This window comes from Lampetra fluviatilis, chromosome 17 (genome assembly GCF_964198595.1).
Source record: "Lampetra fluviatilis chromosome 17, kcLamFluv1.1, whole genome shotgun sequence".
Classification (NCBI taxonomy): domain Eukaryota; kingdom Metazoa; phylum Chordata; class Hyperoartia; order Petromyzontiformes; family Petromyzontidae; genus Lampetra; species Lampetra fluviatilis.
This window is the reverse complement of record NC_136291.1, coordinates 2039722-2051320: the sequence shown is the minus strand read 5'-3', so window position 1 is coordinate 2051320 and position 11599 is coordinate 2039722. Positions and strand designations below refer to the sequence as shown.

At 53.6% G+C, this 11599-nt stretch overlaps 1 protein-coding gene across 1 annotated transcript in view; it reads left to right on the top strand.

The window, feature by feature from the left end:
* LOC144936818 (A disintegrin and metalloproteinase with thrombospondin motifs 16-like) overlaps positions 1-10329 on the top strand; it is a 56574-nt gene extending 46245 nt beyond the window's left edge. The window contains exons 18-22 of the mRNA XM_078863983.1: positions 3378-3588; positions 3941-4138; positions 5931-6236; positions 7184-7325; positions 7828-10329. Coding sequence (XP_078720109.1) covers positions 3378-3588; positions 3941-4138; positions 5931-6236; positions 7184-7325; positions 7828-7958 — 988 coding nt within the window. The 3' untranslated portion in view covers positions 7959-10329. The remainder of the gene's footprint in view (positions 1-3377; positions 3589-3940; positions 4139-5930; positions 6237-7183; positions 7326-7827) is intronic.
* Positions 10330-11599: the final 1270 nt, after the last annotated feature.

The window sequence follows — 11599 nt, the reverse complement described above, 5'->3', positions numbered from 1 at the left end:
AATAAAGCTCACAGATGTCCCGTAGATTTGAGTTGAGAGAGCTATGGAGTGGAGGAAGTAACGTTAGCCACGCGGCAGGGAATCGAACTCATAAATCCGGGTTCCTTGCAAGATTGCGAATATCTGAACCGGTTAGGAGCCTCCTCTAGGTCTACTCAGCCTTAAATGAGTACAATATCTGGTGCATTGTGTAAACACCACCACTGGGAAGGCAAAGGCGGCATGCCGAGGGCGGTGTTGGTCAACCACCCCGTCGTGTGCCATGCCGGCCACCTTAATAGGTGCTCGCAGACATCTCTTGTCCCAACTCTGTAAAGGGTATACGGGGGATCTTTGCCTTTGACACACGCACGAAATAACACACACAAAAATAACACACACACGCATTCATATGAGCAAAGACAATGATCCCTCCGTATAGCCTTAACAGACTGCTGGGGCAAGTGCTGTTAGCGAGTAGCGCCTATGAAGGCCGCAACGTCACAGGAGGGGGGTGGGTGGCCAGCACCACGCCCGGCCGACTGGGGTGGGTGGTGGGTGGTGGTGGTGTTGGCACGGCAGAGGGCGAGCGTCTCTGTCTAGTAGGGTGTGGTGGGGGGTGAGCCAGTCCAGCTGGCACGGATTAGCCGCCTCGCCTCGGCAACACTGACGGATGGGGGGGGGGGTCGTGGGGGTGGTTGGGGGGGGGTCATGTCTGGCCTCACTCTCTCTGCCCCTGGCTAGGGGTGACAGCAGAATAAAGCCGAGAGGCGTCAATCTGCCGAGACGACGCCGCAGATTGAGAGAGGGAGAGGGAAGGGGGAGAGAGAGCGAGAGATAGCGAGCGACGCTCACGTCGCAGTCTTTTGGCTCGGCCATCGGCCAAAGACGTTCACCGGTATCGCACGCGCGCGCTCGGGTGATGCGCTCCTGCGGCCGTCTGGAACGCTCTTCCTTCCGATTATTAGGAAGGCACTGGGAGCTGTGCGCTTTTAAATCATCATCTAGATTCTCGATTGACAAATTCAGCAATCGCTCGCTCTCGAAGCTCCGCATTGCATTGTGTAGAGTCGCATAGAGACCCGTTGACTCACATGGACACGCAGATAATCATAGAGAGACCCGTGGATTCACAGGGGCGACCAATAGATTCATATAGAGACTCGGAGACACAGAGAGTCACAGATTCAAATAGAGACTCACAGATTCAAATAGAGACTCACAAATTCACATACAGACTCACATATTCACACGGAGGCTCACATATTCACACGGAGGCTCACAGATTCACAGAGACTCACAGATTCAAATAGAGACTCACAGATTCAAATAGAGACTCACAGATTCAAATAGAGACTCACAGATTTACATACAGACTCACAAATTCACATATAGACTCACATATTCACACGGAGATTCACAGAGACTCACATATTCAAATAGAGACTCACAGATTCACATACAGACTCACATATTCACACGGAGACTCACAGCTTCACACGGAGACCCATTGACTCTGTTAAAAGTGGTGGCTAAAGACCTTCATCGTCTCCTCCGCATGAGACGACCTCCTGCCTCTCCCCCCCCCCCCGCTCTGTCTATATATATAGAATATAAACACGGCCAATCTATCAGTACGGGCGTCCCGGGATGCGGCTCAGACTCTGTGGCGGGGTAAACCCCGCACAGAGCACCGCGGCGCGACAGTCGCTGGTCGTCTGGGAAATCCGCGGCGTATTTCCCAGGGCTGCTGGTTCGCAGGAGGAGACTTCCGAGTTATTTGACCTTGGATATTGACCGTATAAATATATATTTATTCATTTCATTTTCCCATCGGGTGACTTTGAAGAGGAACATTTGGGGAAAAGTTTCCTTGAGTGCAAGGACACGGGGGGGGGGGGGGCGGGGGGGGGGCGCGGGGGGGGGGGGGGCGAGAGTCCAAACCGAGGAGTCGTCTTGTCGAGCAACAGCAACCTGCTGAGACGTGGCGGCGAGTGGAGCTGATGGAGCTTTCGGAATGGAGATACCACGGTGTGCGAGATTTTTGTTTCGATTTAAAGCTTTCGTGACTGCAGGGATTCATCTTCTTGGTTCTGTCGGTGAAGTCACGTGGAAGGGAAATAATAAAATAATAAAAATAAAACATAATAAAATAAAGTAAAAAAATTATAATAATAATAATAAACAATAACGAATTTTTTGTTTTTTTTGTTTAATTTTTATTATTTCCCATCCACGTGACTTTACCGAAAAAACCAAGAAGGTGTGCTCGATGTTAATTACCTCGCCTGGTATGCAGGAGGATCGTGGGTTAGATTCCGACCCCTGCCCGACGCCTGCTGTATATTCGGAGTCTGCGTGTCTCTCTCTCTCCCCGTGGTCGCGTGGATTTTTCTCCGGGATCCTCCGGGTTTTCCCTCCACATTTAGCATCGACATCATGCACTTTGAGTGTTTGGCTGTTTCTATATATTGCCACACGCTAAGCCACTTCGTTGAGCTATCATCTGTGGCAAGGTCGCTTCTGAAAAGAGCTACATAGCTCAGTGGACCTTTCCTAGTAAAATAAAATGAAATGTTGAATTGGCTAGTGAATTGGAATAGCGCACTAGGGTTATACATTGTCTTAGATGGGCAGACGGTCATACAGGGCAGTCCAATGCACTTGGCAGATGTTCAGACCAACGCACAGACTCATACAGACAGAACGACACACGCGGACAGACCAATACACATGGACATACAGACATAGACACACAACACACAAACACACAGATACATGTGTTGAATAACACACGTACATACACGGATGTATGTTGAACTTTTTTTGCACCGTACGTAGCCAACCGTGATAATCGGAGATGAACACATAAACACACACAGACGGAGAGAGAGAGAGTCAAACAGTGTCTCAGCAGCATACAGACAGGCCGAGAGACAGACCGACTCAGAAACAGGCAGGCGGGCAGGCAGGCAGCGAGGTTTACCAACAGACGTATAAACAGACAGACAGACAGAGAGACATGCCAAGACACAACCGAGCACACAGAGGCATCGTGTGTTCCACGTGGACTCTGCTCTGTGTCGTGTGTCACTGCGCGACAGAGCCGACGCACAGCGGCGAGCAAACACCGCACAGAGCCAGGAGTCGAACCCAGCCCCTGTTGTCTGGGGCGCTGCGGGCACCACGACTCAGCCTCAAATGAGTACCTGGTGCGGAGTGTAAACATCGCCACTGGGGAGACAAAGGCGGCCGCGCGTGGAACTGACCACCCACCCCCATTCGCGTGCCGTGACGACCTTCATAGGGTGCTTAGTACTCGCTCGCAGCACTTGCCCCAACAGTCCTCTGAAGGCTACACGGGTGATCTTTGTCTTTGTGCGCGCGCGTGCTCGCAGCTGGCAGGCGGGCGATTGGGCGCCATGCTCGCGCTCGTGTGGGGGGCTCGGCGAGCAGAGCCGCCCCGTGTCGTGCACCCAGCGGGTCGCGGGGGGCCGCCTCGCCGCCCTGCCCCCCTCGGCGTGCCCCGAGGCCCTCGCGCCGGCCCGGAGCCGCCCGTGCAACGCGGCCGACTGCCCCCCAGCCTGGGTCCCGGGTGCCTGGTCGCAGGTGGGGTTCCAAAGTTTCACATTGGCACCCCCCCCCACCACCACCGTTACCCCTCCACCAGCCACCAACACCCCCCCACCCACCCACCCACCACCTCTCACCCCCCCCTCCACCTCTCCCTACCCCCACCTCCATCCACCTCCTCCACCCATCCCCTCCGTCCACCCCCTCTCAACCCACGAACCCTCCTCCGTCACAGCGCGTGGATTTGTAGCGATTATTTCCATTTGTTTGCTGGTGAACTGTAGTATTTCGAATCGAAATCGCCTCCAGTGCTGTTGCTGCTGGCGGCAAGAAAAGTTGTTTAAAAGTCAAAAGTCTCCTCCTCTCCCTCCTCCCCCACCTCCCCCAGTGCTCCAAGACGTGCGGGCGAGGCGTGAGGACGCGGGAGCTGTGGTGCCGCGCCGAGGGTGCCGGCGGGGAGTCGCGCTCCGTGCCCAACGCGCGCTGCCGTGGCCTCGCGCGGCCCGCACGCAAGGAGAAGTGCTCCCTGCACAAGCGCTGCAAGAGCCCCCAGCACCTGCAGTGGGTGCTGTCCGCGTGGTCCGAGGTAATTACCATTCGAAGCTGCGACTAAGTGTTTAGTTTCACCAGTTCAGGTCCAACTGAGCTATGGATCGCTACTTTTTTTGTTTGTTTTCAGAAGCGACCTGGGCCATCGCAGATGATAGCTCGAAGTGGCCGTACCCAATACCAATACCCCCGCCATTCGGCCACTAAGTGACGGTGACGTCACCACGGCGCCTGTGCCAGGCCAGGTGCACTTTGAGGCCACGTGAAGTGTCGAAGGCTCGCTGATAGGAGGTCTCGGGACAGATCTTGCAGGTGTTGTAGATCGGCTGACTGAGATAACCGGGAGATGCACCAGCTGTGCCCCTTACTGTGCCAACTTGCTGCATTTTAGCCGCCCGGCATTCCGCTCGTTGTTGTAAGCGTCGCTCCTCTGCCCTCCGTTGTTGCTGGAGGGCGACTGCCTCTAACTGCCCAGTAGTGTCCTTCACGATCCTCCTCGTGGCCGAATCGTCACCGTGTGGACATTCATTTATAGCAGCCACCCACCTCGCAGGTAGCCCCGCCCACTACTCTCCTAGTCCCGCCCACTACTTTGGAAGCCCCACCCACTCCAAACTAGAACAAATTTTCATTTTACCAGGTAAAGCCCACTTAGCGATGTAGCTTTTTTTTCAGCAGCGACTTGGCTATCACAAATTATAGCTCAACGAAGTGTCTTTTCATCGCGTGCGAATTTATATCAGCAGACAAGTACTCTCTAAACGCACGACGATTCTAAAATGCGGAGGGAAAAACCGGAGGACCCGGAGAAAAATGCCCACGACCACGGTCAGAGTGAGAGGCACGCAAACTGCAAATATACAGCAGGCGTCAGGGCTGGGGTCGAATCCAGACTTCCTGCGTACCAGGCGAGGAAGTTAACATCTCGCCACCCCACGGTAGTGCCAGGACACCGCTGCTGGGCCCAATGCCACGACCACCGCCACCAATGTTATTCTCAACATGGGACCTCTTTGTGCTGGTCGCCTTTTGGTTGAGACCAGGCCCTAAAGAAGACTGTCTCTGGCGCACAGAGCAGTCAGTTTCAAAGACAATGCCAAATACAACCGGAGCATGTGTTTGTTTGCATGTTCAACACAAGTACCGTGCGTGGTTAATGCAGGACATGATTCCTTGCGCAAGGTTTCAGTTCGGTGTTTGAACATCTTAACACCATCATTAGACCTCCTTTGCCAGTACCAAAATATAATACTAGGGGTTTTCCCCTTTTTTTGATAGTGTGTTGTCTTTGAGCTGTACGCCCTTTGGCGTCTTCTCGTCTAGCACCAATTGAGACGAGGCTCAAAAGAAAGCCGTCTGGTGTGGACCAATCAGTTTCAAGGACAATGCATATATTCCATTGGTACCTCATTTGCCAGTAAAAAATCTGATAATTGTTTTTTTACCCTTTTATCTGGCAACAAAACTGCATTATGACTGCAGGTATTGCGGTCGATGCAAACATGACTCCGCGTAAAAAAAGGTGTCAATTTTGTTGCCAGATAGAAGGGTAAAAAACTAATTATCAATGCATATATTACCAGTGTGTTATTGTTTACATTTTCACCACAAGTATTGTGGTTAATGCACACATGATTCCTTGAAAAAAATCAGTTTTGTTGCCAGAAAAAAAAGGGGAAAAACCATATTATCTTAACACTAGTTTTATTGCCAAAAAGGGTAAAACCTATTCCTGTTACTCTCACCCCTCCCCCCTCCCCCTTCCCCCTTCCCCACCTCCCCCTTCCTCACCTCCCACCTCCCCCCTCCCCCTTCCCCCTCCCCCCCAGTGCTCGGCGTCGTGCGGCGTGGAGGCGGCGCAGTCGCGTGAGCTGCGCTGCGGCAGGAAGAGCTCCTCCTCCGGCCGCATCCGGGAGCTCCCCGAGCGCCGCTGCCACCGTGTGGCCAAGCCGAGCGTGGCGCTCACGCGGCCGTGCGCCACCAACCCCGGCGGGGGCGGGGGCGGTGCCGTGCCGTGCCCCCCCGGGGCTGCGCAGCAGCCGCTGCTGCCGGGGGGCGGAGCGGCTCCAGGTCCCACCCGCCGCTCGCTCATCAGCAACGCGCTGTCGGGGTGGTACGCGGCACCCTGGACGCAGGTGGGTTACCGCGGGACGCTCCGTGAGCCTCGGAGTGGGTGGAGGGGGTGGTGGAGGAGGGGGTGGAGGAGGTGGTGGAGGAGGTGGTGGAGGAGGGGGTGGAGGAGGTGGTGGTGGAGGGGGTGGAGGAGGGGGTGGAGGAGGGGGTGGAGGTGGAGGCAAAGGCGGAGCCAGGATTTTCTGGTAGGGGGGGGGGCAACCCCTCCAGCCATGAATAACGATAGTTGTTAGTAAGGACTTGTCCCTTGCTTTTGATTCGACGCGTGTGCGGCGATGGCGCAGCCATCGATCGAGGGTCGAATTCGAACCGCGTTGTGTGATCGGCATCGCGCTCGCTGAAGGTGAATGCCTTCAGGAAAGTCGTGTACTGTGTCGCAACTGCGCACAATTCTGAGTCACTTTTAACTGCTTTGCCGTTACTTATTGCCAATTATGGACTCAGACTATTGTCCTATCATCTCATAGAGTCCCTGGCACGTAATAATATGCTACACAGGGACAGTAGTTGGAGTTGCAAAATGCCGATTTATTACTAATAAACCCCGATGATCCGATCGAAATTAGGGATTTCGATCGGATCAATGGGGGGACACGTGCCACCCCACCCCACCCACTGGCGGAGGAGGGGGTGGAGGTAGTGGATGGGGTGGAGATGAAGGATGAAGTGGAGATGGTGGAGGTGATGATGGTGGTGGCGTCTCAACAACTCAAATTCGTCAATAACACTGTGTGGCCTTAAAATAAATATAATGAATATATGGGTCATTGCCCCGAAACGTCGCCTATTGAATATATTTAACGCCTCAGTGGCTCATTCGAGCAGTCAAACTCCCTGTGACACCTGCGCACCAGCGCGTCGCAGAGCGTCGTGGGGTGTTGGGAGGTGTCCCATGCGTGCGCGTGGTTTTTCTTCCCCGTTGTGCTGCGGCCACGTCGACGGGGAGCAGTGCGCGGCCACGTGCGGCGGCGGCGAGCAGACGCGCTCGGTGCGCTGCCTGGCGCAGGGCAAGCCCGCCGTGGGGTGCCAGCCCCACCACAAGCCGGCCACCACGCGGGCCTGCAACAGCCAGGCCTGCCCAGGACACGCGGGTGAGTCAGGTTGACCCGCAGCGCCACACCGCACAGCACCGCAGCGCCACGGCTGCTGACGAAGGCGGTCCCGGGCGCGTGTGATGACCATTTCGGCCGTTCGTTTCGCCGTTTCGGCCTTCACACGTACGTATGTTCAACTTCTTTCTCACCGTACGTAGCCAACCGCGCTCATCGGAGGTTCTATGGGTGCTACTCGCGATCGGCACTTGCCCCAAGTTTTTTAATGATATATGGGGGATCTTTGTAATTGTGTGAAGCGTGCTGTGCTACGAGCCCAGCGGATTCGAGCTCGACCCCCAGCCTCAGCCTCAAAACGAGTACCTGGTGCCGTGTGTAGAAAACATGAGCACCGGGGAGACAAAGGCGTCCGGGCGTGGTGCTGGCTACTCCGCCTGTTCGTTTCGCCGTCGCCGGCCTTCGTGGGTGCTACTCGCTGACAGCACTTGCCCCCAACAGTCTGTCGAGGCTACACTGATCTTTTGTCTTTGTGTGTGAGCAGGCGAAGTGCCGGTGTGCCAGGACCACTACACGTGGTGCTCGCTCGTGCCGCGCCACGCCGTGTGCAGCCACCCGTTCTACGGGAAGCAGTGCTGCCAGGCCTGCACGCCGTCCAACCTCATCACACGATGAGCCGCGTCACACACACGCGCAGTACACACTCACCAACCTCATCGTCCGATGAGCCGCGTCTCACACGCACGCACCGACCTCATCCGATAAGCAGCGTTTTACACACAGTACACACAGACACGTGCACACGTATCGAGCACTGTAGAACCATAACAGCCACGCAAGTGGCGGCAACGTCACCGCAGCGCTTGTGCCAGGTTAGGTGCACCCCGAGGCTTATCGCGTGACGTGTCGAAGGCTCACTGCTCGCAGGTCACGGAAGAGCCTCAAGGTGCCATGGGTTCGACTGAGATGGCTGGCAGATGCTCGCCACCGTGCCAACTTGGCATGCACTTGGTACACAAAGATCCCCCATATAGCCTTAACAGACTTTTGGGGTAAGTTCTGTTAGCGAGCATCTTCGAAAATCGGGACGGCACACTATAGGGGTGGGTCGCCAGCACCACGCCAGACCGCCTTTGTCTCCCGAGTAGCGATGTTTACACATCGAACCAGGTACTAATTTGAGGCTAAGTCGACCTAGGCGAGTCCCGATACAAATAATCTCCACTGTCATTGAGCGGGAATCTAACTTGGGTCGCCGGGTTCGCAGCATCGCGTGCTGACCACTACACAGCCGCTCTCCACACACACTCCGACACACGCAGCGTACACTCGCACGGACGCTTCAACACATTATCATCTTGGCACATCACCGGAACACATCCTCACCACCTTGACACAGTTGGTCCCGTGTGGCCTCCCAAACCCCCTCAACGCCTTGGGCCTTCAGCTCACAATGGGCCCTCGATGACCTCTCATGAAGGCAGGGGCCCAAATCACCACGCGAGATGTTAACTACCTCTCCTGCTATACAGGAGGCCGTGGGATCAATCCCGACCCTGACGCCTGCTGTATATAGTATTTGGAGTTTGTGCGTGGCTTATTGCGTGTCGATTTATCGCAGCCAAACACTCGAAACGCGTGAAGTTGATTCTAAATTTGGGAGGGAAAACCCGGATAAAAAACCACGTGACCACGGGGACAGATACGGAAACTCCAAATATTAAGGCATCGTCAGGGTCGGCATCGAACCCACGACTTGCAAACTGCCAATATACAGGCATGGTCAGAGTCGGGATGGAACCCACGATTTTCTGTATAGCAGGCGAGGTGGTTAATAGCGCCCACTGCAGCGACAAGGTATGGCAAAGTCACTGCAGTGGCATGATTGGAGTGTCACTTGAAAGTCAATGGCAACTTTTCAGGGGCTACTTGGGGGCAAAGCCGGGGGGGCACCACAAACACCGCACAGCCTTGGTCGTTTGAAGCTACAAGAGCAGCTTGCGAGATTTGGATGTCGCATCTTAAGTTTTAAAGACGTCTTTAAAGTCCTACGCAGCTGCTGTGTGGGGGGCGATGAGGGGGTAACGACGCAGACACGAAGAAAATAAATCAGGATAACATAGCGGAGCATGCGAAGTTTAATAAGCGTGTGCGCGCGCGTGTGTGTGTATATCTATAAATATGCAGACACGGTACAAATATAAGACAAATAAATCGCTTAAAAGCTCTTGTAACTGCTCTCCTTAAGAGGGCAACAATGAGCCCCCGGTGCTGGATGGGGATGTTGTAGATTCACCAATGTGAAATGTACCATAAGAATGGCGTTTGCACAGTATTTTCCTTTTTTTTTGTATTATTGTTATCAATGGTATTATTATTTACTACTACTACTACGTTTTGGTGCTCTCCAGTCAATTGTAATGGACTGATAGACGTTGCAATATTTGTGATGTTAATGCAAACGGAAGGAAACACGACGCAAGGAAAACCCCATTGCGCACACATTGACTCAACTTCCCAAAGGTCTCGCACCCAACGCGTTCGTTATTGCGTCCCGTGTATTTAATTAGCCGGGAAAAACTAGAGGACAAGAATTTTTGCGCTGGGATTATTTTTTAAATGTACACAACCCTTCCCATCGATGTGGCCGGCTTTCTCGACAGTCCAGTCCCGACTGGCAAGGCGGCTTTGCTCGATACTCAAGTTTCGTTGACATTGGATCGTTGTCACGCAGAATTATTGTGGCCCGGAGTTGAATAATCATTGAGGACATCATGGGTGAGCCTCATGCAGAGATCACTTACCCTGGTGCTCCAAAAGGTCGAGCCGTGCCCCATCCAGCTGCTTGGGAGTAACACCTGCTGGAAGATTTAATCGTCGCACATCGCATCGTTTGCATTGATTTCACGACGGAACTTTCACGACCCTACGAGATTCGTACGGGATCGTCACGTGCGCGCGAATTGCCACGATTTGGGACGCATCGTCGCGTTACGATGGACCATCGCAAGCAATACACTGTAAACTTTCTGATGAATTGTCACCGATTGGACGAAGCGTGCCATGTTCTGTGATGTGTCAAGATTGGATGAATCGTCACGTTGCCGGTGAATTCACGCAATCGTATCATGTGTCACATTTGGTGAATTATTAAGTTTTCGCATTTCCGTTGAATTGACACAATCGTCTGAAGTGTCACCTCCGTGAATTGTCATCATTGCATTGCGTTGGTTGTCGCGATTGGCTGAAACGTAAAAAAAACACATTTCCGGACGATCACAATTCAATGGATCGTCGTAATTCCAGGAGGGACTTACGGGGCCGCAACACGCCTGGCCGATGTGTTTTCTCATTGTTGTTACTTTTTACGATTTACCCGAAAGGATGACAATCACAGGAAATCCATACTAAAGGGAGGTTTTTTTGTCGTGAAACCCGCCACCACCCGACACAGCCAATGAGCAAGGTTTAAGCATGTAAACAAAACGACACTTTAATATTTACACCGTCTAACCCAAAATGAAACGCCCCTTGATTATGGACAACATTGGCAGGACATTCACTTCTGGTGAGCGTCCTGCCAAAAGCGACGTCGCGTTTTGTTGGCCCCGTGACGCGTCCCAATTGTGACGTCGCGTGAGACGAGCCGCTGTATTCTCAACAGAGATCCCATATTGTCACTTGAAAAAAAAGTTAAAACTGAATCTTTCGAAATCCTCATTTGAAAAATATAAAACTCGCCCCCCGCTCGTGTAAACCTCGAAGGACATCGTCGTCCAGAAAATGCTTCCTGTAACAGACCGCCGTTATGCGAATTAACTAATCTCACACGTGTGTAAAACGAAAAATTTAAACATGACGGACAGCGGCTGCACAAACCTCGCAGCGGAACTCAAAATGTATAAAGTAACCACGTCGAATTAGCAGTTAGTCGACGGATCAGCAGGTCGCATGCGCTGGGGGGTAAAGTGTGGGCAACTCCCGTCGTCTCTCCTAAGACGTCTTGCCAGCATACACGAGTCGACGCACGCACCCTCTCCGGAAGGGGTGGCCCACTAGCAGAGGGCCGCTTCCTCCGGGAGGAGCGTGAGCAGGCAATTTCAGAGCCGAACCTTTCCTCTGTGTATCAAAACAAAGCATGAAGCCCTCTGCGACCCAAACACTGCGGTGCATAGAGGCGCTCCTGAGCTAAGAGCCAGCTTGTGTGTCCGGCTCGTTGTTGTGGCTCCTACCATCGACGGTATTCTTTTGAATCTCTCAATCTCGGCGGGCGCTTTCGCAGCCCTCTGAAGGGCCACGTGAACGCAAGGTGGTGG